Source organism: Vulpes vulpes, chromosome 3 (genome assembly GCF_048418805.1).
Source record: "Vulpes vulpes isolate BD-2025 chromosome 3, VulVul3, whole genome shotgun sequence".
Taxonomy (NCBI): Eukaryota; Metazoa; Chordata; class Mammalia; order Carnivora; family Canidae; genus Vulpes; species Vulpes vulpes.
In genome coordinates this window covers 105,867,672-105,893,439 of record NC_132782.1, presented here as the reverse complement: position 1 = coordinate 105,893,439, position 25,768 = coordinate 105,867,672, and the positions used below count along the sequence as shown (strand labels likewise).

The 25,768-nt window shown below is 39.3% G+C and overlaps 1 protein-coding gene across 4 annotated transcripts in view; it reads right to left on the bottom strand.

Annotated features, from left to right (window-relative positions):
- Positions 1–1,695: 1,695 nt before the first annotated feature.
- GSPT1 (G1 to S phase transition 1) overlaps positions 1,696–25,768 on the bottom strand; it is a 39,855-nt gene continuing 15,782 nt past the window's right edge. For 3 of the 4 annotated variants that reach the window (XM_072753836.1, XM_072753837.1, XM_072753835.1), the window contains exons 4-15: positions 25,172–25,399; positions 24,114–24,147; positions 21,362–21,439; positions 18,805–18,985; positions 18,036–18,190; positions 17,693–17,833; positions 16,178–16,271; positions 15,276–15,356; positions 9,652–9,825; positions 8,439–8,528; positions 8,098–8,266; positions 1,696–6,368 (exon numbers count right to left, since the gene is read on the bottom strand). In XM_072753836.1, the coding sequence (XP_072609937.1) occupies positions 6,316–6,368; positions 8,098–8,266; positions 8,439–8,528; positions 9,652–9,825; positions 15,276–15,356; positions 16,178–16,271; positions 17,693–17,833; positions 18,036–18,190; positions 18,805–18,985; positions 21,362–21,439; positions 24,114–24,147; positions 25,172–25,399 (1,478 nt within the window). In that variant the 3' untranslated portion in view covers positions 1,696–6,315. The remainder of the gene's footprint in view (positions 6,369–8,097; positions 8,267–8,438; positions 8,529–9,651; positions 9,826–15,275; positions 15,357–16,177; positions 16,272–17,692; positions 17,834–18,035; positions 18,191–18,804; positions 18,986–21,361; positions 21,440–24,113; positions 24,148–25,171; positions 25,400–25,768) is intronic. The other variant, XM_072753834.1, reaches the window with a different exon arrangement.

Here is a 25,768-nt window from a genome sequence, read left to right as displayed (position 1 = left end):
CCTGGAGGCCCAGGATCGAGTCCCGCATTGGGCTCCCTGCATGGAGCCTGCTTCTCCCTTTGCCTGTGTCTCTGCCTCTGTGTTTCTTATGAATAAATAGAATCTTTAAAAAATGGACTCCCTCCCTTCCATTAACTAGCTGACAAGTTGTGAGCCAAGACTCCAGTGAATGTCAAACACCTCTACCACAGACACGATCAAAACCTTGAAGTGATTCCTTTCACCTAGGATGGTTTATGCAAGAACTCATATGAACTCATGCAATAAAAGGACGCAGGATTATACTGCTGTCAGCCCACCTACATGTATACTGCCTGTTTACCATTTCTGGTTTTTTTTTTTTTTTTGAAGATTTTGTTTATTTATTCATGAGAAACAGAGAGAGGCAGAGACACAGGCAGAGGGAGAAGCAGGCTCCATGCAGGGAGCCTGACATGGGACTTGATCCCAGTCTTCAGGATCATGCCCTGGGCCGAAGGCAGGTGCCAAAATGCTGAGCCACCCGGGCTGCCCCTACTATTCATTTCTTGTCCTGGCTTAAGTATTTGGCTTCTTGATCACTATTAAAAATCCTGAATATAGGGATCCCTGGGTGGCGCAGCGGTTTAGCGCCTGCCTTTGGCCCAGGGCGCGATCCTGAAGATCCGGGATCGAATCCCACGTCGGGCTTCCCTGCATGGAGCCTGCTTCTCCCTCTGCCTGTGTCTCTGCCTCTCTCTCTCTCTCTCTCTGTGACTATCATAAATAAATAAAGATTAAAAAAAAAAATCCTGAATATAGGGGCACCTGGGTGGCTCAGGGCGGGATCCTAGGATCGAGTCCCCTCATCAGGCTCCCGCAGGCAACCTGCTTCTCCCTCTGCCTGTGTCTCTGCCTCTGTCTCTCATGAATAAACAAATAAATCTTTAAAAGGAAAACCCTGAATAGAGAGAGTAGTACTTGAGACAGAATCACCGATGTCTCCCCAACTCTGTTCACATAAAGCCACATACTGTGATACAGCTTTTTTTTTTTTTTTTAAGATTTTACTTCTATTAGGGCACCCGTGATACAGCTATTAAGCACGTCTCACCTGTTTGTTTTTTTTTTTTTTGAAACATTTTTTTAAAGATTTTTAAATTTTTTATCTACTTATTCATGAGAGGGGGGGGGGGCGGGGCAGAGACACAGGCAGAGAGAGTCCCCTGACTTGGGACTCGATCCCGGGACTCCAGGATCAGGCCCCGGGCTGAAGGCGGCACTAAACCGCTAGAGTCACCGGGGCTGCCCTGTATGGTGGTTGTTAAGACTCAGTCACCTACGGGGCCCCTGGCAGTTGTCAGTTAAGCCTCTGACCGTTGGTTTTGGCTCAAGTTGTGATCTCAGGGTCTTGAGATGGAGCCCTGCATGGGGCAACAAGTTCAGTGAGGAGTTTACTCTTCTGCCTCCCTCTCCCCTGCATCTGCTCTATCAAATAAATCTTAAAAAAAAAAAAAAAAAAAAGGCAAGCTCACATAGACTGTACAAAGCTTTGCATACCATGTGCAGGGAGACCACGCATTTGTCAGTCCCTCACGTGATCCGGCTATTAGATCCCTCCAGATCCACTGGGAGATGGTGCTGGTACCTGACCCAGAAATCAGGAACTGAACAGAGGACCGCTGGGGCCCTCGGGCATGATACAGTACAGGCGATTATAAACAGACAGACAAGTCCTTCAAAAGGGAAGATGACAATTTTTATTGTTATTACAAAAGCAAGTTCTTTTAACTTCAGTCATGTGAATAATTGCAAGAGCGGCTAAGGGCTTCATCCTCAGACAGGCACCAAGTCAGGCACAGTAGGTAGCTACAAATCATAAGAAAAAGGTTTCTTGACCTTGGATCCCCACAGTTCCTACCTAGTCTGCCATGCTTTGGAATTAGGTTCAGAACCTCAGCAGAGCTACTCCATTCCCTTGAATTCTCTGGGTTTTTTTGTTTAAAAAAAAAAAAAAAAGAGCCTAGGTATTGACCTACGCTGTTCTAGTAAAAACTAGTCACTAAGTCCTGGCCTGAGAGAGATCCACATTTCCTTTAGAGCAGAACAAACTAGGTAACTAAGGTGAGTTGACTTCCGAGAGAGCGCTCCCCGGGGAGTCCCTAAAGTAGGCAGGCCCTCGGGGCTGACCTCGGTCACCTGAAGCATAAGGAGGACAGTCACCGGAGGAGCGCGGGAGCTCCACTCCAGCACACTCTTCCCGGGCGGCAGGAAAGGAGGTAGCAGGGACTTGGGCTGACATCTGGAGCGCTAAGCGAATGTGCCTGGCAGAGGGAAGCCTCAGGAAGCACAAAACATCATTCCACCTTTGCCGTCCACAAATCTGAGGTTTCCGTGTTAAGTTTTAAAGGGCACAGTGGCATGTGTGGTGAGGCAGAAAAAAAGACGGTTCCCATTCTAGGGGCTGCTCGAGAAATCCCAATTTTCTGCCTAATCAGACATGGTGCCTACCTGCTTTTCCCTTATGTTGGAGAACGTCAAGGTTCTAATCTCCACTCCCACACCTCCGGGCCCTTAGAACATTCCCTAGTAAACAACTCAGCTAGCAGATTACTGTTTCAAGGAAGCATAGGATTAGAGGTATGTGAAAAGTGTATTTATTGAAGGGAAGACTCAGTATGTTCCAGGATCCTGAAAATCAAGACTATCCTAGAACCAAGACCATCACAAGTTGAACCAATCTATCCGACCTGAATTCTGGCAGTAAATTGGTTCAAATGTAATCCACTGAACTATCACGGGAAAATAAAAACAAACAGTCCCTATTCCACTTACTAGGAAATCTAATATAACCAACTGACTGCTAAATTTAAGCCTAGTAATAAGTCTTTTGAGTTGTGCATGTATAATTACATTTATTTCACAAGCTGCTGCCATGGCAAGATCTCTAAAGAAACAAAGCATGAATATATCAGATGGCATTTTGCTAGAATCACTGAAAAGTTAGCGGGAGGAAATAGAAGCCACGTTATCTGGAGACAGAAAATCATCCCCTGAATCCTGCTGATTGCTGTCTACCTTGCGTGTGTCTGTGAGAGGATTAATGGCACGTTTACTCTGATAAGGTAGGCCAACACTGTACAGAACGTCGTGTCGTTCTCCAGGCCGCTGGAGTGCAGTGACCGCAATTTTCAAAAGTTTTCAAGGGTTCAGAGTTGCCTGATGTTTAGAGTTGTCGTAAAAACTATGTGCCCTTCGACTACCTTACATCTGTCCCCAGAGCCACGAAGCCACCTTTCACGTGGTGGCGGGTCTGTGAGGAAGTCCGTGCCAATGAGGAGAGAAGCTGAAGTGCTGCCCCGTGGGACAGTCATCACAGACCTTGGGGTAGTGACAGCTGTGACTAAGTCTTCCTGAAGATGCCAGGGAGTTTAGCTGACTTTTTTTCAAGAGTTCGTCATGGAAGCAGTTTTTGACCATAGGTTCGCCTTTTTCTTGGGTTGCAAAACTGCATCTGATTGAAAGCATGACCCCACATCTCTGCAGCACTTGAGCTGAGAGGGTGCCAGGGACTGTCCAACTGCACCCCCTTGAAAGTCCATCCCACACTGAGAACGCAGTTCTTGTCGCTTAGGGAACTAGCAGGCAAATACGAGCTCCCTCTTGTTACAGTGAACCACCTGTACTTTAACAATTTACAGAGTTTTTACATTCAGTTATCACATATTTCAAGACTTTCAGTTCAAAACAAAGAAATATACATGGGCTTAAGTATTCAAGAACACTTTACTATTTGTCACTTAATTTCATGACAATACATACTCAGTCCAACTCTTCTGGTTTGATTTTACATTGGTTTTCACTGGATAGAAGTCCTTTTTGCAAGTTAAAAACAAGAAATAGATGCTGTATTTTCCCCTCTCCCACAGCAGTAAAGGTTTAAAGTGGCAATTACTTCAGATGTTCATTAATGATACCTTTATTCTCAATTCATTAATTTAAAAAACTATAAATAATCTAGCATGACAGTTGTATACAGAACATTAAAGTAAAAAGATGCAAAAAAAGGTGTGATTCTAAGTCTAGATTCTAAGATCTACTCTAAAGCTGGAGGAAGAAACGTTTGGGTCCATACCCTCATCTGCAGCCAGTCAGCCTACGTTTGCACTGTCAGCCACACCCACAGTCCATCAGCACAGGACCTTGCACTGCTCTCTGCAGAGGCCCAACATCACATGCTGCCAGTTCACGCCAGACACTGAATTTCCTCATCCAGATCACCAGCCAGGGTGAACTAGGAGTTAAAATGCATCAATTCTGAGAATACTTCCTAAAGAACTTCCAAGCCCATATTTAACAGTGCGCTTTTTTTTTTTCATGATTAAGTAATCATTTGCACAAATGTGTAAAAGAATCCAATGAACAGTTGGTATCCATGTCGTTTTGCTGAAGTCTTGGCAACATGCACATAATATTCTAAAATTGTAAATGTTTTAATAGCAAACAGAACTGGTTTTTAAAAATATGCTCGATTTAAAAATGGAAATCTATTTTTGGAAATAATTTCAACAACTCTTGAGCTTTTAAAGATTCATTAAAATCCAAGCAATTGCTATTTTGTTCCTATTAACTTGGAAGTACAAAAAGTCATTATGTACTGATTAAAGCTCCCCTATTTCCCAGAAAAATAAAAGCCCAGAGATTTGCTGACATAATAAAATTTAGCTAAATTTCATGCAATTTAATAGTCATGAGTATAGTTATAGGAAGCTGTAGGACAATAACTTTGCTCTGTCCATAAGATATAGCACCATTCATGAAATGAATGGTAATTCTATAGTTAAGAGAACAGGATTAGATTGTTTTATGCTTTGTGACTGGAAACACAGTCTGACTAGGCTTTTCTTTTCTGAGGGAAGGGACTTGTCATTAAATATACAATTACAAAAGTTTCTTATTTAGAGATAAAGCACAGTCTAAAAGAGGCTGTCTTTGATACATGACATCCCTCAAAATCAAGGGGGGCTTCCAATAAACCCAAAAAGTGGCTCTTCCATTTCCCACTCATTCTCATTAAAAACTTCAAAGTCCTGTCAATTATAGTAGAAAGTCAGCCTTCAGTCTAAAAACCACTGCCATGCTCCATTGTGGTTCATCCAAATAACAGTTTAGCAAATTTCAGCTTTAAGAAAACAGTCAATTTGAAGTAACTGAGAAAAACTTCGATACTGTGCTTGATTCTATGCATCACTGTTAACTTTAGTCTGTGCAGATTTGGATGGTTCTAAATAGGTGTTCCTTTAGTGGCGGGATGAGATTTAGCTTTAAACCAGCAAGGATCATCCAGCCTTTAAAATTACTGATACAAATAGTAAAGGAGTAATTTGCAGAACTGGCACTTGCAATGGATACAGTTTTCATACTAGATGCATGCAGCTCTTATAAATGCTAAAGGAGGCATTTCTGCCAGGTCTCAACATGCTTGCTTTATTGCAAATCCCACTAATTTAACACGGTAATGGAATTTTCTGTAGGGGTACTTTTGTTACACTTTACTAATAAAAACGACAGTACGCTGTTCTTTTTTAAAACAGCCTACTGTGTTGAAGAAACCGTGTTGAATATAAATTGGCAGGAAACAGCTGGCAGACCTACTACTACAGCAGCGTCCCAGCGCCATACAGGTGTTTGATTGGACATATGCACTAACCACCAAAGGAAGGGGCCAAACTAACGCTTTCCTTTATACAAACTTGTACAGCGTTTGGAAATGCCTCATTTAAAGTAGTGGGGAGGGAAGAGTTTAGAAAAGTCCAAGTCATAAAATGTACTCAATTACTTGGTAAGTTAAAAAGCTAATGCAACAATGTTACATCCAGATAAAAAACGTTATTCAAAAGCAATTCAAATACCGAAAAGGATTTCAAATTGAATATTTTATTAACATGGTAGTTGTCTCTATAACATGTGCACACACTCGCACACTCAGAATGATCTGCCTGGGGGGAAAAAAGACTAAGTATGCCTAAGGGGAAAATGAAAAATAAAAAAATTCCTGTAAGTTTTCATTATTGTAGGCAATTATGTCCACATCACTTACAAAGCTATTGCCAAATCTGTCCAAGGAAGCAGAGTTTGGGAGGGGAAGGAAAAAAATCTGGGGGAAAATTCAACAGTGGCATAGCAGAGCTCTCAATATGAGAAAGCTGACATAATGTGGACTTTTGCTGTGGATTTTGTCTTTGCAAAATATGGGGAGAAGTTTGTCAATGGGCAGAAAATAAGAGAAGGCGGTGTGAAGTAGGCTTTTGCAGTCAATTTTCCTCACAGTATTGTGCAGGGTCATCAAGAAAATGCTTAGTCTTTCTCTGGAACCAGTTTCAGAACTTTCCCAATTGCAATGGTTTTACCTAGAAATGAAATTTAAAAAACAGAAACAAAAACCCTTTTCAGTAGTTAACAGCAAGGCTACATAAGGTATTCAAGCTTATTATTTTTTAAATCATAAAATTATTGTCCACAATGTAAATACTAATTAACTGGCTCTTCCACCAAAGGCATGATTTCTGAGTAGGTGTCTTTTAATAAGTGGGTCTCTAGAGGGTAGGGGGAGCTGAAAAGAAGCTTATCCTTTCTTATATCACAAACCTAAGCCTGGACAAGTAAAATGTGGAATGTCCGAACCATGGAATAGTATTTGGCAATAAAAAAGAACTAATTACATGCCATGTTTAAAAAACTAGACACTAAAGACCACAAATTGTATGATTCTATTTATATGGCATGCCCAAAAAAGGCAAACAGAGAAAGATCTATGGTTGGCTAGGGATAGGAACACCAAGTGACTGTAAACAGGTATAGGAGTTTTTTTAGATGTTCTATGTGTCCTAAAAATAAAATGTGGTGATGGTTGTACAACACTGTAAATAGATTAAATTCATTAAACTGTACACTTAAAACAAGTCCATTTCAAGGTATATAAATGAACTCAATAAAGATGTGAAGGAGGGGTTCTCAGTTCTATTTATTATAAAGGGTAGAAATACCACAAGGTCATGTGAAAAACCTAAAAGGCCAAGCTACCTTTTAGGAAAAAAACAACTCTGGGATTAAACATTCTTGCTACTTTCTGTCCACTGGATTTTGTCAGGTTCTAATTGGTAACTAAGATTCTCATTTTGTTAAGTTAACAGGACAAACCCAAGTAACCAGGTTTGCCATTACCAAGAAGATTTTTAAGATAAGGACTTCAAAATAAAGTAAATACTGTCTCTGTACAGATTCCTCTGAAATAAGGTGGAGGAGGTATAGTGCTTGTCACAGCTCCTGACGTGCAGGAGACCCAGAGTAAGTTTTCTGTAGAACAGAAATGGAATGAACACGTGAGGTGCGGATTCTATATTTCAACTGAACCACAATGTTTTAATGTAACACTTTCCACACTCTTAAAATATTATCTAAGTTAGAAATATTAATGATCCACAGAGAAACATTTAATAAGAGCCACTTTGTTTTCCTGCTACCAAAAGTTTCATGGCCACAACATAGGAAAAGCAGAGCTGTTCAGATTCACTCAGAACTAGGGAGAAATGGACACCCACACACAAAAAAACGTTAACATTAAATAAACCTGTATAAAAATCAGGTGCTTCTGAAAAAAAAAAAAATCACGTGCTGACAGACCATTAATGTATGTGTTTCATGCCCCTGACATCAGTGTAGTGAATGTTTATTATATTTGATTTTAAAGTGTCTCCTGACCACAAAAATGCCAAGGTTTCTACTTCGGAGGCTTGCATGGCGAAAACTTGCCTTACAGGCTTAAGCCCTTCAAGATGGGCTTTAAGCACACATAGTACAAAGGATTTCACCATAGAAATGTCTCATTTAGTAAATAAAATAACTCTCAAAGCCCACTACTTGCAAATTATCAAAATTAAGATTCTTAATCTACAGCATACTGTTACAATGCATGGTCGGTTCCGTCTGTTCAAACCACTCAACTTATGAAACATGTATTACAGTAACATATTACAGAACACGCATCCAAGTTTTCTATGAACTTGTGACATGCACCGTACTTGGATGGAACAAATTCGCATCCTAGAGATGCTACTAGGCAGCAGTGTAAATGCTTACCCTCGTCTCTTAAGGTAAAGCGCCCCATCTGAGGGAAGTCTTTAAAGGTCTCAAGGCAGATGGTTCCTGCTGTCCTTAAGCGGGCGATGCATACTTGATCTTGTTTCACAAAACGGGGTCGAGTCTTACTTTTTTCTCCTGATTTTTTGTCTACCAAGCAGATTAAGGCCTAGCCAAGAAAAAAGGAGGAGATCAGAATGCCAAATAAGAGAATCTTTAGGACAAGGAGTACAAATAAGAGTACATTACTGTTGCCGATCAGAAATTATCAAGATAGTCTTCAAACACATACATAAACAAAAAACCCCAATTAATTTAATTATCAATTAATTAAGACTCACTGTTATTTCGACTTCCTCAATACAGGTGTGAATATGCAGCACCGCATTATAACCTGGGCAGATGATGGATTTGTGCTCTATAATCACTATCTGTCAAACAAAAAAATTCACATCTTTATCCGTGGGGTAAAAAAAGAACTGAATGTTCTCTAGTGCCATATAGTACCACAAGAATATGGAACTCACAGTCTCAACCTAAGTTATTTTTGAATTAGAAGTGCTGGGTCAGGTCGCCTGATATCCAAGCATGAACTCTGATATCCTTACCCTACTTATCTTCTTGGCCAGACCCAAACTTTAGAAACCTAGCAGGCAGACTCATTCTTCTCTGAGAAGCCTCTTTCTTCCTAAGAATTTAAGGTAATCACTACCAATACAGCTACTTTTGTTTTGTTCCAGATGTGAACTTCTCATAATTTTATCCAGTTTTCAATATCTAAGATCCAGTAAAGGAAACAACCTTGGGGATCCCTGGGTGGCTCAGTAGTTTAGCACCTGCCTTCCGCCCGGGGTGTGACCCTGGGGTCCCAGGATCCAGTCCTGCATGGGGCTCCCTGCATGGAGCCTGCTTCTCCCTCTGCCTGTGTCTCTGCCTCTCTCTTTCTCTGTGTCTCTCATGAAAAAATAAATAAAATCTTAAAAAAAAAAGTAGACAACCTTGTATACAAGCATCAAAATCTAACTTGTCATCATAGCTGGTTACAGAACTCAAAAATTCTGAGCTACATCAATCATCAACTCTGTAATTCTTCTGTGGAAGTCAGGTTGCTAATAACAGAGAAATTGTGTTTTCCTGTCTGGAAAGGTACTTACCCTGAATGAGCAGACACACCCTGATTTCCAAGGCAACTGTGTTCTATTTCAGGGGAAAAACACCTTGAGCAAAATTCAAAAGGAACGTGGTGTGCCTGACTGGCTCAGTCAGTAGAGCATGTGTCTCAATCTCGGGGTTGTGAGTTCAAGCCCCACATTGGATGTGGAGCCTACTTCAAAAACAATGAAGTAGATAAGCAAATAAAATAAAAAGGAACTTATAAAAAATACCACCTCTTAAAGACCTCATGTGTGAGATCTACATCATGGTTGTCGTAATATGGTAGGATTTCAATTCCCCCCTACACAGTGGTATGTCACCAATCATCAGGACAAAAGGGATTTAAATTCTAATTTCATTTAGACAGTAGAGATCACTCAATTACAATAACTAGTTTACCTGGGCATCAAATGTGCGTCCAGAATGACAAAGATTATTAGGATCACAAAGTATGAATCCCGGAAGAATCTCCTCCTCTTCAATTCCTTTCAGTCTGATTTTGAGGTTTTCACCTGGGGCTACAGAATCAGTTTCTACATCATCGGAAAGGATTCCGAGAACTTCCACATTGTGCTTAAAAAAACAAAACAAAACAATAAACGCAAGCCTGGAGGATTTCTGACATTCACTGCTCAGCAGAACATGAAGTGATCTGAATGTTCATTTAAAGACTTGCAGGTCACATTTTTCTGAGGTCATGGATTAGCCAAAACACTTACTTGAATATGAAACTTCATTACATTTGTATGACATGAACTTCATGAAAATCATATCCTAGAGATATAAACTGCCAATTAAAATACTAATTTGGGGGGGGTGGGGGTGACTGGGTGGCGGGCACTGAAGTGGGCACTTGACGGGATGAGCACTGGGTGTTATTCTGTATGTTGACAAATTGAACACCAATAAAAAATAAATTTATTTTAAAAAATAAAAAATAAAATACTAATTTGGCTTAATATCATATCCTAATAATTTCCAAATTGAACACAGTATACACTAGCATTTGCCTCATCTTTTCAAAATTAAAACATTAAATCTAACATCTAGATTTTAATTTTATGAATGTCATTATTATGATTAGATTCTAGGATTTAATAGCACAGCTTCTATTACCCATCAATTCCAAATATCTGAAGAATGTGCTTCTCAAAAGATACATGAACAATTAAGCTTTAAAAGAACACAGACAAAAATTAAAAAAAAAAAAAAAAGGGGGGGGGATCCCTGGGTGGCGCAGCGGTTTGGCGCCTGCCTTTGGCCCAGGACGTGATCCTGGAGACCCGGGATCAAATCCCACGTCGGGCTCCCGGTGCATGGAGCCTGCTTTTCCCTCTGCCTATGTCTCTGCCTCTCTCTCTCTCTCTCTGTGCGACTATCATAAATAAATAAAAATTTAAAAATAAATAAATAAATAAAAGAACACAGACTATTTAACGGGTACAAGGTTTCCTTTGGAGTGATGAAAATGTTCTAGAACCTCATAGTGGTGAGGACTGTGAAGCTTAATAAATGTCACTAATGGTAAAATTTACATTATTTTACCAATTATTAAAAAAAAAGCATAGAGATGGTAGAACATGTTAAAAGCAATACCCACAAGTGCTCCCTTATTTTACTCCATTTCTTCCCTTGGAAATTCATATTGTTAAAACACATACCACAAATTAACAGCCCTCATGACAAAATAAACTGTTTCACGCTGGTAGATAAACAGTGGAGAATCCAGAATCGTTATCCTCCAGAATTCTACAGTCTGTCACTTGTTAACCTCTAGTAGTCTCTCCCCTCTTCACCAATAACGGTGTCCTTTCCCAAAAGGCAGCTTATACCTTATTGATACCTACTGAAGTTCATTCCAAGAAGTGAAACAGAGCCTATTTGTTAGCTAAATTCTTTCCAGTAACAGGACAAAAGGGCAGAAACCAGGAGTTCCCCCATAGACAAACTAAGCAAGTACTGTAAACTACTTTTTGCCCACACAATCCAGTATAACAATCCCTCTCTCCAAACGCGGTCTTCTCTGGCTAAGTACAATAGTTACTCTAATCTTTTAATTAATCCCTAGTTTCAAAAATTAAGACAGAACAACAAATTCTCTTGGTTTATGAAAGGTAATGAGGATTTTGCCTGTTCTAAATACCTCACAAAAGTGGAATCATAGGGGCGCCTGGGTGGCTCAGTTGGTTAAGTGACCGACTCTTGGTTTTGGCTCAGGTCGTGATCTCAGGGTCATGAGATCAAGCCTGGCGTTGGGACTCTGCACTCAGAGTCCACTTAAGGTTCTGTCTCCCTCTTCCCCTTCAAGATAAATCTTAAAAAAAAAAAAAAAATGTGGAATCATACATTATTTATCTTTTTGTGACTGGCTTATTAATTCATTTAGCACAATGCCCTTGACGTTCATGTTGTACCATGGGTCAGAATTTCCTTTTTAGGCTGAATAATATTCCACTGTATGGATATATCACGTTCTGTTTATCTACTTATCCATCAATTGACACGATAGGTTGCTTCCCCATTTAGCTTGTGGGAATAATGCTATTATGAACATGGGTTCTTTGAGGTCTGCTTTCCATTCTTTTGGGCACATATCCTGAAGTGATACTGCTGGATCATATAATTATTCCATTTTTAAATTTTTCTGAGGAAACATCATTATGTTTTCCACAGCGGTGTGCAGTTTTACATTCTCACCCACAGTTCCAATTTCTCCACATCCTCACCAACATCTGTTATTTTGTTTTTTTGATGGGTACGAGATGTTATCTCGTTGTGGCTTTCATTTGCATTCCCCTAATGATTAGAGATGAGATCTTTTCATATGCTTGTTGGCTGTTTGCACATCTTGGGAGAAATGTTTCAGTCCCTTGCTTATTTTTTAGTCAGGTTGTTAATTTTGTTGTTGAGTTATAGTTCTTGATATATTCTGGATTTAACCCCTTATCAGATTTATGATATACAATTACTTTCTCCTATTTCGTAGGTTACCTACCCATTAATTTTTTATCATAAGATAGTTTGGCATCTGAGTCTCTTAAAATATTTAATTCCATTCCACTGAGACTCAGCAGGACTAACAAGAACTGAGTCATCAAGGCTTGCCTACCAGCTGCAGGCAAGGCTACACTGACCTGCCTGGTCATCAGTATTAAGTCCCAGCTCCTGCAGAAAAGCTGTAACTAGTCTAGCCTGGCACTCAGTCCACTTGCTCTTGGTGAATTGTACTTTTCTTTCTATTGTGGTAGAACACTCATATAAAATTTACCTTTTACAAATATTTTACATATTACAACTCCATGGCATCTGGTTGGCATTCACAATATTATACAACCAATACCAGTATCTCGTTTCAAAACATCCTCATCATCCCAAAGGAAACTGTGCCTTCATTCAGGTCACTCCTTATTCTTCATCCCCTAGCCTCTTGGCAACCCCCAATCTGCCTTCCTTCCATCACCATGACCAAACTACTTCTGTGACTGCCCTATGAACTAGGATTCATGATAAGCATTTTCATTCAATTGCCAATGACCTTACAGTTGCAGCTATAAATACCTTAGTAAAAAGATCCTATGATAAGCTACTCTAATCTCCAGTGAATAAGGCATCAAGAAACCTCAAAGTATAATTTGTAAGATGCCAATTATACCTAAACCTTACACTGACGATGGATACCTTTTCTTATTTACTGTGCCTGGATTGAGGACTGGTAAAGACATTCTCACTGAAATCTAACAATCTCTATATGGAGGTTTTTTGTTTGGTTTTGGTTTTAGGTTTACTTTTTATGGAGAGAAAGAATATGCACAAGTGGGGGAAGGGCAGAGAGAGGGAAAGATGCAGACTCCATGCTGAGGGCAGAGCCCCATGCAGGGCTGTATCCCATGACCCTGACACTCAAATGACTGAGTCACCAGATGCCCCCCCACTATTTGGAGGTTCTGATGGCAGAGGTCTGCTTTCCTACATAAATATCTCAGAAGACGGAAGCCCGGGTGGCTCAGCGGTTGGCGCCGCCTTTGGCCCAGGGCCAGATCCTGGAGACCTGGGATCGAGTCCCACGTCGGGCTCCCTGCATGGAGCCCGTTCTTCCCCCTGTCTGTGTCTCTGCTTCTCTTTCTCTCTGTGTTTCTCATGAATAAATAAGTAAAATCTTAAAAAAAAGAAAATCTCAGAAGCTATGAGAAGGCCCTTTTGGAAAATAGGTAACAGTTTCTCAAGTAATATGTCTATAATTATCAGCAACTGAGCAGCCAAAAATAACACAAAGGAAAGTTCAATGGAGACTTTACAGGTTTTAATAAAACCCTCTCCAATAATAAATTACAAAAAGGTAGGAAGATTAGGGACCCATTTATGATAAAGGCAAATTCTCTTCTCTCAAAACAGATTAGGACTATAAATTGGGCACATTTTATAGTAGCCAATATAATAATACAAGAAAAAAAAAAGAAGAAAGCAGGGGCATCTGACTTTAGGTCAGGTCATGATCTCAGGGTCCTGGAATCAAGCCCCATATCAGGCTCCCTGCTCAGTGGGGAGCTGCTTGTCCCGCTCTCTCTGCTCCTCCCCCGCTCATGCTTTCTTTCTCTCAAATATATAAATCTTTAACAAAAATAAAAATTTTGGGCAGCCCGGGTGGCTCAGCGGTTTAGCGCTACCTTCAGCCCAGGGCCTGATTCTGGAGACTCAGGATCGAGTCCCACATCAGGCTCTCTGCATGGAGTCTGCCTGTGTCTCTGCCTCTCTGTGTCTCTAATGAGAAAATAAATAAAAATATTTAAAAAAATAAAAATAAAAATTTTAATTTTAAGGGAAAAAAAAGAAAATGAATTATATCATGATTAAGCCTGAGTTTTCATCCTGGACTCACCTGCTAATTCTTTTTTTTTTTTTTTTAAGATTTTATTTATTTATTCTTAGAGAGAGAGAGAGAGAGAAAGAGAGAGAGAGAGAAGAGAGTCAAAGACACACACAGGCAGAGGGAGAAGCAGGCTCCATGCTGGGAGCCTGACGTGGGACTTGATCCTGGGACTGCAGGATCACTCCCCAGGCCAAAGGCAGGTGCTAAACCGCTGAGCCACCTGGGCTGCCCTCACTTGCTAATTCAGTGTGTTAACAGAAACAAGTCACTGAACCACTCAGGATCTCTACTTGCTTTCAGTAAAAGTATGGAGGTAAAGTTCTCTTGAGGATACATCTTTTAGTTCTAACATGGTACTAATACTGGTCCTTCCCCATCTGTCATTGGATAACTTTAATACCCTATCTTCTTTTTTTTTTTAAAGGTGTTCTAAAAATAAAAAAATTTAAAAAAACAAAAAGGTGGTTTTTTAAATTTTTTTATTTATTCATTTATTCATGAGAAACACACACACACACACACACACACACACACACACACACACACACACACACAGATAGGCAGACACAGGCAGGCTCCATGCAAGGAGCCCGACGACTTGATCCCGGGCCTCCAGGATCACACCTTGGGCTGCAGGCGGCACTAAACCGCTGCGCCACGGGGGCTGCCCCACACCATATCTTCTGTACTAAACTTTGTACTTGACATTAATAAAACATAATCCTGAATCTTAAAGTTTTTTCTTTCTTTCTTTCTTTTTTTTATTTTTAAGATTTTATTGGGATCCTAGGTGGCTCAGCGGTTGAGCATCTATCTCCCTTCAGCTCAAGGCATGATCCCGGGGTCAGGGATCAAGTCCTGCATCGGGCTCCTTATGGGGAGCCTGCTTCTCCCTCTGCCTCTCTCTCTCTGTCTCTCATGAATAAATAAAATCTCATAAGACACAGAGAGAGAGGGGCAGAGACATAAGCAAAAGAAGACTAGATGCCAGGACCCCAGGATCATGACCTGAGCCAAAGGCAGATGCTCAACCACTAAGCCACCCAGATGCCCCCTAAAGTTTCTTTTCATGGAAACCCTTAACTTTTTGAAAAGTTCTCTTTGCGAATACTTTCAAAAGAAAGTCTAAATGAGAAAGAGCATTACTAACTCTTACCTTGTTTGGCATCATCACAAGCTGCTGGCCTTTACAAATAGATCCTGATTCCAGCTTTCCCAGGACCACAGTGCCCATATCCTGTTTAAATTTGAAATAAAAAACTAAGTTACAGACTTTTGTTACTATTCTACAATAGTTCAACAACCCAAAGTGAAATCTTATGGGGCTTACTCAGAAAATCTTTAGTTCAAGTGGTAGAATGGTTAGGATTAATCTTAAATACAAGCTAAGTAAAAAATACATTATCTGTGTCATTAGTATATGTGCAATTATACTAGTAAGTATGTAGGTCTAAGATCTTTTAAGACAAAAAAAAAAAAAAAAAAAAGCATGGTACCAGAAACAGCACAAATTTTTACATCTGAAGATCTCAATTATTTGTTTAAATTCTGGTTCGTTCAAAAATCTAAGCCTGCTTCCTCATGTGTAAAATTGGAAAAACACTTGTTTAAGAAATTTAGCATGGAGCTGATGAAAGAATTATTTGAGGAGGTCAAATATTACATACTGACAAACCTTTAAAAAAGATAACTCACTTTGAAAATCAAATTAAACATAATGAAGCTTATTTTTTAAAGACTAACATCTAATATTGGTGAGGCTATGATAAAACCAGCACTCATATGCTGCGGGCAGTACTTGGGAAGGCTGCTGGTCAATATTCAGCAACTTTAATGTGCAAATTCTTTGACTCCAGCAGTTTTACTTGCAGGACTTTCTAAAAAATGATCATTGGCTCACTGAGAAAACAGCTTAAACTAAATTAGGATCCATCTACATCACTAAATAACATTAAGAGACATCTATGCTATGTTGTTATTCGGATTGTTTTGTAACTTAATACACAAAACAATGATTTCACCTCCCATAAATCCCAATCTCTTGAACATTCTGGGTACCTTGTACTTATCCACAATTGGCAGCCTGATTGGTCCATCAACTGATCTATTGAAGTTTGGCAAATTATCCAGATATGGAATAAACGGTAATCCACTGAGAACATAACAATATCCATTAAAGAGAATCAACATAAATGTCAAAATTTTAAGAAGTTACATGACCGTAACTTTATATGAAAAACAGTTATAATACTTTCATTCTACCCACATACTCTTCTCATTCAACTGATTTTTTAAAAGATTATATTTATGTATTCATGAGAGGCACAGAGAGAGGCAGAGACACAGGCAGAGGGAGAAACAGGCTCCCTGTGAGGAGCCCAATGTGAGACTTATCCCAGGACCCCAGCATCATGACCTGAGTCAAAGGCAAACAATCACTGAGCCACCGAGGTGCCCCGCCATACAACTGATTTATTATTCGGTTCATGCCCTTCTTTCCTCAGAAAACCAAAAATAACAAAATAGCCTATAAATATAATGAAAAAGCTTCCTCAACAACTTACTTTATTAAAATTAGAAACATTTTCTAGTAAATGGCTTACATTTTGTAATAAAAGAACTACATTCTTTTTTTTTCTTTAGGGAGAGAGCATGAGCACTGGGGGAGGGGCAGAGGGAAGAGAATCTTTTTTTTTTTAGATAGTATTTGTTTAGAGAGTAGGGGGAGGGGCAGAGAGATAGAGTATCTCAAACCAACTCCAAACTGAGCACGCAAAGCAGAGCCCAACATGGTCTGAGATCATGACCCAAGCTGAAATCAAGAGCCAGAGGCTTAACCAACTGAGCCACTCAGGAGCCCATAAAATGACTACATTTTATTACTTAATTCCTAAGGACTTTTCCAGCTCTCAAATCAGGGTTCTATAAAATAATTTCCCCTTTAAAACTGCAGTATAGGAATTGGGAAGCTTTACTGCCAAGATAGCAATGCTCCCCCAAATTCATCTACAGATTGAGTATAATCCCTATTAATAATCCCAGCTGCCTATCAACACATATTGACAAGTTGATCCTAGTCTTCATATAGAAATTCAAGGGACCCAGAATAGCCAAAATAATCTTGGAAAAAAAGAATAACAAAATTTAAAGACTTACACTTCCCAATTTGAAAACTTACAATACAGTAATCAAGACTTTATTACCTAACAACAAAAAAAAAATAACTCAAAGTGAAACACTCACCTAAACCTAAGAGCTGAAGCTATAACAACCTTGAAAGAAAATAATATGGCCAAGTCTTCATGACTGAATTAGGCAATGTTTTCCTATGTATGACCCCAAAAGCAAAATCAACTAAAGAAAAAATAAACTGGACTTCATCAACATTAAAACCTGTTATGCCTCAAAGGATACCATCAAGAAAGTGAAAAGACAGTAACAAAAAGACAATCCAATTAAAAAATGGGCAAAAGTCATGGTATTTTTAAAAACTACAGTTACTTACAGTTATCGTTTTCTGATATTACTTATAACGACGTAAAGTTTTTCTAAAAAGAAGCAAAGGTTACTTACGTGTACCAAGGACAGAAATCTGATTGCTCTTTTAGATTCGCTCCAGTGAGTCCTGAGCAGGGCATAAAGTGAATGTCCTTTTTGGGATTGAAGCCAACCTTTTTCAAAAATGGCACTAGTTTCTCTTTACATTCTTCATATCTATGAATATTTATAAATAACTCAATTGTAATAGAAAGCAAGGGAATTCTTGTTTTATTATTAAACAAATTAAGGTTTAAGAAAAACCCCAGGGGGAAAAAAAAAAAAAAGAAAACCCGAGGGGGAAAAAGGATACAGTAGCAAAACCATCCTTTATTCCACTTACATGTCTGTAAAATCTAGTAAGACTGGCAAAACTTACCTCTCATTGCTCCAATTTACCGTTGGATCATCCATCTTATTGATGAGCACAATTAAGTGTTTGACACCTGCCGTCTTTGCCAACATCGCATGTTCTCTTGTCTGTCCGCCTTTTTCGAATCCAGTTTCGAACTCTCCTTTTCTAGCAGAGATGACCTATTCCAAGAAATCCGACAGTTTATTTTAAACACTCAGGTATATAGCCCTTGAGCAGTGAAACAGCTTTCCTTTCAGTTTTATCAGGTTTTTGCAAGAAAATAAAAGTACGTTAATTATACCCTGCAGGCTTTTGAATGTCACAATGTCTAAATGGCTTAAGATTTTGGTAAATGTTTCTTCTGATCCCCCAATTTAAAAAAAAAATCTAGTATGCCTTTATATTTTGCAATTCAAACATGTATGTGACAGTGTTGGTACAGTGACAAAACAAACAAAAACTCTGCAAAATGACTGAGGCCTTAAGAAAACAGATAATTTCTCCCTCAGCTGTGTATCCACAGCACATGTGGTATGTACAAAGCAAACCCAGCTTGGCATTTAGTGGACACGGAGATCTGACAGTCATAGATAGATAATGACGAGGTAGAGAAAACATTAAGTGAATCCCATTAGAAAGATTTCTTGAGCAGATGAGTGAGACAAAAGTAAAATTTGTGACTGTATATAACTCATTGCAACCTCAATTTTAACTCTGAGGATAAACTCAAATACTTAACACTGAAATGGGGCTGCTCACAACCACACAAGTGAATTGGAAAGGTCTTTCTTACCAGTACAGCCAAATCTGCTTGAGAAGCACCACCAATCATATTTGGGACAAAACTCTTATGGCCAGGGGCATCCAGAATTGTGAAATGCTTCTTTTCTGTTTCAAAATAGGCACGGCCCACTTCTACTGTTTTACCCTTGTCTCGTTCTTCCTGATTTGTGTCTAAGGCCCAAGACAAATACCTGAAATAATTTTAAAATAAGATTAAGATTGCTAAGAATGTAGGTTTTTATGATATTCTTCTACCACTTTATACCAAGGTATAATGGTATATATTCTTATACCACATTATACCAAGGTATAATGACGACATCCAGCTTTATGTGCAGCATACATTTAAATCAGGAACAGAACAGGGACACTTGGTTGGTTTAGTCGGTGGAGTATGCAACTCTTGATCTCGGGGTTGTGAGTTTGAGCCCAAAGTTGGGTGTAGAGATTACTTAAAAATTTTTTTAATCTTTAAAAAAAAAAAAACCACAAGGGACACCTGGGTGGCTCAGCAGTTTAATGCCTGCCTTCAGCCCAGGGCATGATCCTGGAGTCCCAGGATGGAGCTGGCTTCCCACAGCCTACGTCTCTGCCTCTCTCTGTTTCTCATGAATAAATAAATTAAATCTTTAAAAAAAAAAAAAGGGGGGATCCCTGGGTGGCGCAGCGGTTTGGCGCCTGCCTTTGGCCCAGGGCGCGTTCTTGGAGACCCGGGATCGAATCCCACATCAGGCTCCTGGTGCATGGAGCCTGCTTCTCCCTCTGCCTGTGTCTCTGCCTCTCTCTCTTTCTCTCTGTATGACTATCATAAATAAATAAAATTAAAAAAAAAATCACAAGTAGGACTGAGTAGAAATTAAAATCGAGTGAATAAAATTTGAATTATTATGATTCAAACACTTGGAGCTCTTAGAAATATCTAGTCATTTACAGGTATCCTGATTTTTTAAAGTTCACATTATACCACTTGGCTTTTACAGAAGACCTAAGTTAGAAAAAAAAAAAAAAAAAAGCCTACATTGTAACTGCTTTTGCTAACAGAAAGACATCTGAAGATGATTTTTTTTTTTAATGCAGGGCTCAATCCCAGGACTGAGATCATGACCTGAGACAAAACTAAGAGTCAGATAGCGTCCAGTGTTTGCTCTGCAGCGAGCTATCATAGAAGCAGCGTGCACCCTGAGCAGTGAAGAGTGGAGTCCTCAAACCCTTCCAGCCCTCCCCAGGAACTACACAAAGCGCCTCTGTATCAAACTGCCATTGCTCTGAACCATGTCTGGGAGCATCTGTGGTTTATGTCCATTTATTCTGTACATCCCTTAGTAAGATGAGTCCTTAGATATCAGAAAAGCCTAATATTTTCTGGGTCTGGTAATGCTCAAAAATTTTTTCCATAAAAATTAATGACAATCACTTCTTTGCTTTGTGCCACTTTGGTTTACACAAGGTTTCAAAGAAATGCTCTACTCTTACATAGCAGAGAAATTCTGTATATATATTTTTTATTTTTATTTTTTAAAGGAGGCTCCATGCCCAGCATGGAGCCCAATGCAAAACTTGAACTCATGACCCTAAGAGATCAAGACCTAAACTGAGATCAAGAGTCAGATGCTCAAATGACTGAGCCACCCAGGTGCCTCAAACCTATATATATTCTATAGGCAAACAGTATTTATGACAACAAGCTGACAACATACACAGGAAGACTACTTTGTACCAAGGTCAATATGACTGTGAGCTTTTATGATCATCTGGCACAAAGTATAATACAAATAATGGCTATCTAAGGACGTTTTCAAAAGTGAAAGCCAAAAAAAAAAAAAAACAAAGTGAAAGCCAGTAACTACCATTTGGGAGCAATGGTTACTTGGTAAAAATCATTTCAGTATTTCTTTGCCATGTGAAGATGATTCATGTAAGTTCAAACCATTCAGAATAAGTGTTATTTTAGATTACCTCATCATCTGTATTTCATTGTATGTAATCCATTTTTTTAGTATAATGATTATCTTTTCCCTTAATACAGAGGAATACAATTTAAAAAACAAAAGCCATGAATGTCCCAAATAAATCTTAACTTAAAAAAAAAGTGAGATTAGCAACAAAAAACTGAGCCTTTTTCTCACCAAAGGCAACCCCTATCAATAATTCTGTCCATTCTTTTTTCTTTCCAGTGTTTATTTACATCATTAATGATCATATTCTGAGTACTATCATGTCACCTCCTTTCTCTCCAAATTCCACTGTAACTTAAGCTCCACTTCTGGGTATTATAAATTCCATAAATACAATTTTTTAGTGGTTATGTAATGACCCTATTAAATGGATGGTTTAGAATTTATCCAACAAGTGTATTACTAGACATATGAATGTTCTCAAATGCTCCCGTACAAGTTTTGAAGTCATCAGGAGCTGATCCACTTTGTAGAATAAGGGGAAAGGAAACTTCTCCTTCGTTATGACACCACTTTAGACCTCATGCACCTACACCTTAGTAGACTACAACAGTATTAAGTAGGCAGTGTTTCCTTAAAAGTAATTTATAGTGCCATAAAAGTTTACTATACCAAGTTTCTCTGTTTTTCTCTTTAGCTTCTCTTTCGTATTTCTCGAGTGTCCTTTTGTCAACCATTCCGGTCAAATACCTGGAAACAAAGGGAAAAGAAGTAAACAATTACAAATTATTCAGTGAAGTTATTTAAACTCTAAAGCTCTTTATAGTGGAAATTCAACTCCAGAAAACAGCTATTTTAAAATACAGGAACTGGACAGCCCAGGTGGCTCAGTGGTTTAGCGCTGCCTTCAGCCCAGGGCCTGATCCTGGAGACCTGGGATGGAGTCCCAGGTCAGGTCCCTGCATAGAGCCTGCTTCTCTGTCTGCCGCCACCCACCCCCACCTTTCTGTGTCTCTTCTGTGTCTCTCTCATGAATAAATAAAATCTTTAAAAAATAAATACAGGAATCACTGATGGATGCTGATATAGAAAGTCTAAGAGGAAAAGATATTTACATAGTCTCAAATTCTCTCCCCTCCAGATAAAGGGGAAAAGTAATAACTTTACTGTGGAGAATCCTGGCAGACAACACATCAACCAAATAATCCTGGCTAAGACCACCAGCAGTAAAGTTCTCATATGGAGGGGCACCAGGGTGGCTCAGGGTCGAGTGTCTGCCTTTGGCTCAGGGCGTGATCCTGGGGTCCTGGGATCGAGTCCCACACCAGGCTCCCTGTAGGGAGCCTGCTTCTCCCTCTGCCGATGTCTCTGCCTCTGTGTGTCTCTCATGAATAAATAAAATCCTTAAAAAAAAAAAAAAAAAAAAGTTCTCACATGGAGAACTGACATGAGGTACTCCTGATAGGATGGTCTGAGGAGAGTACAACATATCTCCTGTGTGACATTCTTTTTTTTTTTTTTTTTTTTAAATTTTTATTTATTTATGAAAGGCACACAGTGAGAGAGAGAGGCAGAGACACAGGCAGAGGGAGAAGCAGGCTCCATCCACCGGGAGCCCGACGTGGGATTCGATCCTGGGTCTCCAGGATCGCGCCCTGGGCCAAAGGCAGGCGCCAAACCACTGCGCCACCCAGGGATCCCCCTGTGTGACATTCTTGACCAAATGTACAACGTCAATCTGTGAAACACCTCAGTTGAACCCACAATAAGGGACCTACTAAATGGCACTCTTCAAATTCATGACAGTTGTGGAAGACGAGACTGCGGCAATGTCACAAGCTGGGAAAACAGAGAAGAGGGAACCAGAGGATGGAACTACTAAATGCCAGGTGGAATTCTAGAACCAAAAAAACCACATTCGGGGACAAATTGGTGAAATTCAAGAGCCACAGCTTAGTTAGTAGTACTGTACCAATATTAACCATCCAGTTTTGAGGAGTGTACTACAGTTATTTAATATGTTAACACCTTCCTGTAATTCTAAAATTATTTCAGAATAAAAATATTTTTAATTAATTTTATTTTTAAAAAAATGTTTATTTAGTTACTCATGAGAAACAGGAGACAAAGAGGTAGAGACACGGGCAGAGGGAGAAGCAGGCTCCATGCAGGGATCCCAACGTGGGACTCGATCCTGGGTCTCCAGGATCATGCCCTGGGCCGAAGGCAGCACTAAACTGCTGAGCTACCCAGGCTGCCCAAATTAATTTATTTTAGAGAGAGAGCATGAGTACAAGCGGGGGGAGGGGCAGAGGGACAAGGGAAGAGAGACATAGTCTTCTTAATGAGCACAGAGCCCCATGCAAGGCCCTATCCCAGGACCTGAGATCATGACCTGAGCCAGAACCAAGAGTCAGACACTCAACTGACTGAGCCACAGAGGTGCCCCCAGAATTAAAATTTTTTAAAGGGCAAATACAAATACTATATAAAAGAAGTGTTGTCCAACAGTCTTGTCCAGGCAATTAAGTCTTATTAATACACTTCAATATTTAATATTTGAAAAAATTATCAACAATTAAAATTTTAAAACAATTCCTTAGGAATGCTGAACTGCTTCCCTTGACTCATCCAAATCAAAGCTTCCTGTTGGAGCTTTCATTCATCTCTGTGTGTTCTCTGCAATCATCTACAGTGCATGTTCCTAGCCAGCTGAGCACAGAATCCTAGTGAAATGTCCATGAAAATTACAGCCCATAAGCAAAAAATATACGTTCTCCTAAAACACAAAAACTCAAATGGGCCCAACGCTTCCATCCACAGAGCCTTAGTTAACGATTCCTATTTAACAGCTTTTTTTTTAAAAGATTTTTATTTATTTATTTATTCAGAGAGACACAGAGAGAGAGAGAGAGAGAGAGAGAGAAGCAGAAACATAGGCAGAGGGAGAAGCAGGCTCCATGCAGAGAGCCCGACGTGGGACTGGATCCTGGGTCTCCAGAATCCGGCCCTGGGCTGAAGGCGGCGCTAAACCGCTGCGCCACCGGGGCTGCCCTTAACAGCTTATTTTAAGGTCTGCAAACTAAGATTTCTTATAATCTAGGTTGTATATTAGTTTTTATTAAAAAAAAAAAACACAAACATCTAACAGACAGCTTTTAGAAATACATTTAGTTAATGTTCCAGGACAGTCTGACAGTGATGACAAAAGAATTCTAAGGAATGCATAAATCTAATCAGAAACTACTAACAATGATCACATTGCAAAAATTCCTTCTTAACATCAGCTTTCCTTACAGGTAATGTCTATCTATAATTTCTTCAGGTGAGCTATTTTATTGCCTTTGAATTATTATATGTGTACAATGCCCAAAATTCATCCAATCAAGTTAACTCTATTATTTAACAAAAAATACAGACTTACATTATTTGTCCTCCAATGGTTGACTTGCCAGCATCTAAAAGTAACATCATCATCAAAGATAAATAAACCACAGATGTAAATGGAACAGAACAAAACAAAACCCGCTAAGTGCACTAACAGCATTACTGACTAGCATATGTAATTACATAAATTCAGTTGCAAATGAAGCTGCCAAGACCCCTTGCAGCTCAACAATGACTTACTAGTGGAAAACAAGAACTTAGAACTACTTTACCTATAAGGAAGAATTTTTTAACAGATTGCTCTCTGACCTTCAGCGGAGAGCACAGCAGCAACAGAATATAAATTACCCAAGAGGAACCTCAGGGGAGAGCAAAAGTAGCCAAAGAGCTGTGAACTACATTTAGGTAGCTGCCTTTCACTAATTTTAGCAAATATAGGTGTTCCTTTACACATTTCAAAGGAGTCCTTGCTACTAAAAAAGGAGTATGGTATATAACATTATATTCAGGAGAAAGCAGAGATAAAGGGAAGGAAAAAAGGACACATAATTCTGTATTTTCTTCTTTCGATTTTGGGGCTAAGTCAGATGGCCAGTGAATATCTGAGTAAATTAAATGGGTTTCGTTTTGTGCTAACCCAGCAATCTGACAAGCATCCAGAAGTCACTCCAAATTAATTTCCTATATCACTCAAAATTAGTTAGATGAAGCACAAAAAATTAACAAATTAACTGGAGTTCACACACAAGAAAACCAGATTGGGATATTAACATATGTCATCATTAAAAAAAAAAAAAAACATATATCATCATATGCTTAGCCACCATTGCTCTGGGAGGGTGGATCTTTAGACCAATGGCGCATCACATATAAATATACTAAATCTTATTTTTTTTCAGCTCCCATGCCATTACAAAATTATTTATTTGTCCCACAAAGTGTTGGCAATGTTTTGCCAGGTTAAAAAAAAAAAATTATCGAGTTAAAAATCCAAGCATTTCAGATTAATTCACGTCAGTTTCACTCAAAATCTCTGTGGAGCTGTTTGATGTACCCAGTGACTGGTGGTATTTCATAGCCAGGAGTGCAACTTACCTACATGCCCAATGAATACCACATTTACATGTTCTTTTTTCGGAGCTCCGGGGGGCGCGACCACAGATTTGGGTTTTGGTATTTCCTCTTCCTCCTCCATCATTTCTTGGGCACTCTCCTCAGCGGCTCTTCCATCTCCCATGGAACAACCTCCTAACTCTGCTTCACTTATTTCTTCTTTGTGCTCCCATGATTCTTCTGGGGACATTTCTGTCTCCCCATTTTCTACTGAAATAAGACATTTAATGTAGAATTCTGAAAAAGACTTACAACAATCTACTGTAAAACACAGATGCCTTCCAACAACAAATAGAACTCTGCATATTTAGTTTTAGTTCTTAACGGCTGGTGAAACATAAGCAAGGAAGTCTCTTTCACAACAGAAATGGATTACAGCTTTCAAGCCGGCCCCACTGCTGACATCAGAGATGACTCAGAGATTGATGAGAGATTGCTATTTTAACAAAGCTTCATTTCCATAAGGACAAACAAAATGTAAACAGGAGATGTACCACTCCTAACAGCCCAGTTATTCCAGTGTCAGGAAAATGGGAAAGTTTAAAATCAGAACACAGGGTTTACAAGATCTTTGCTTTT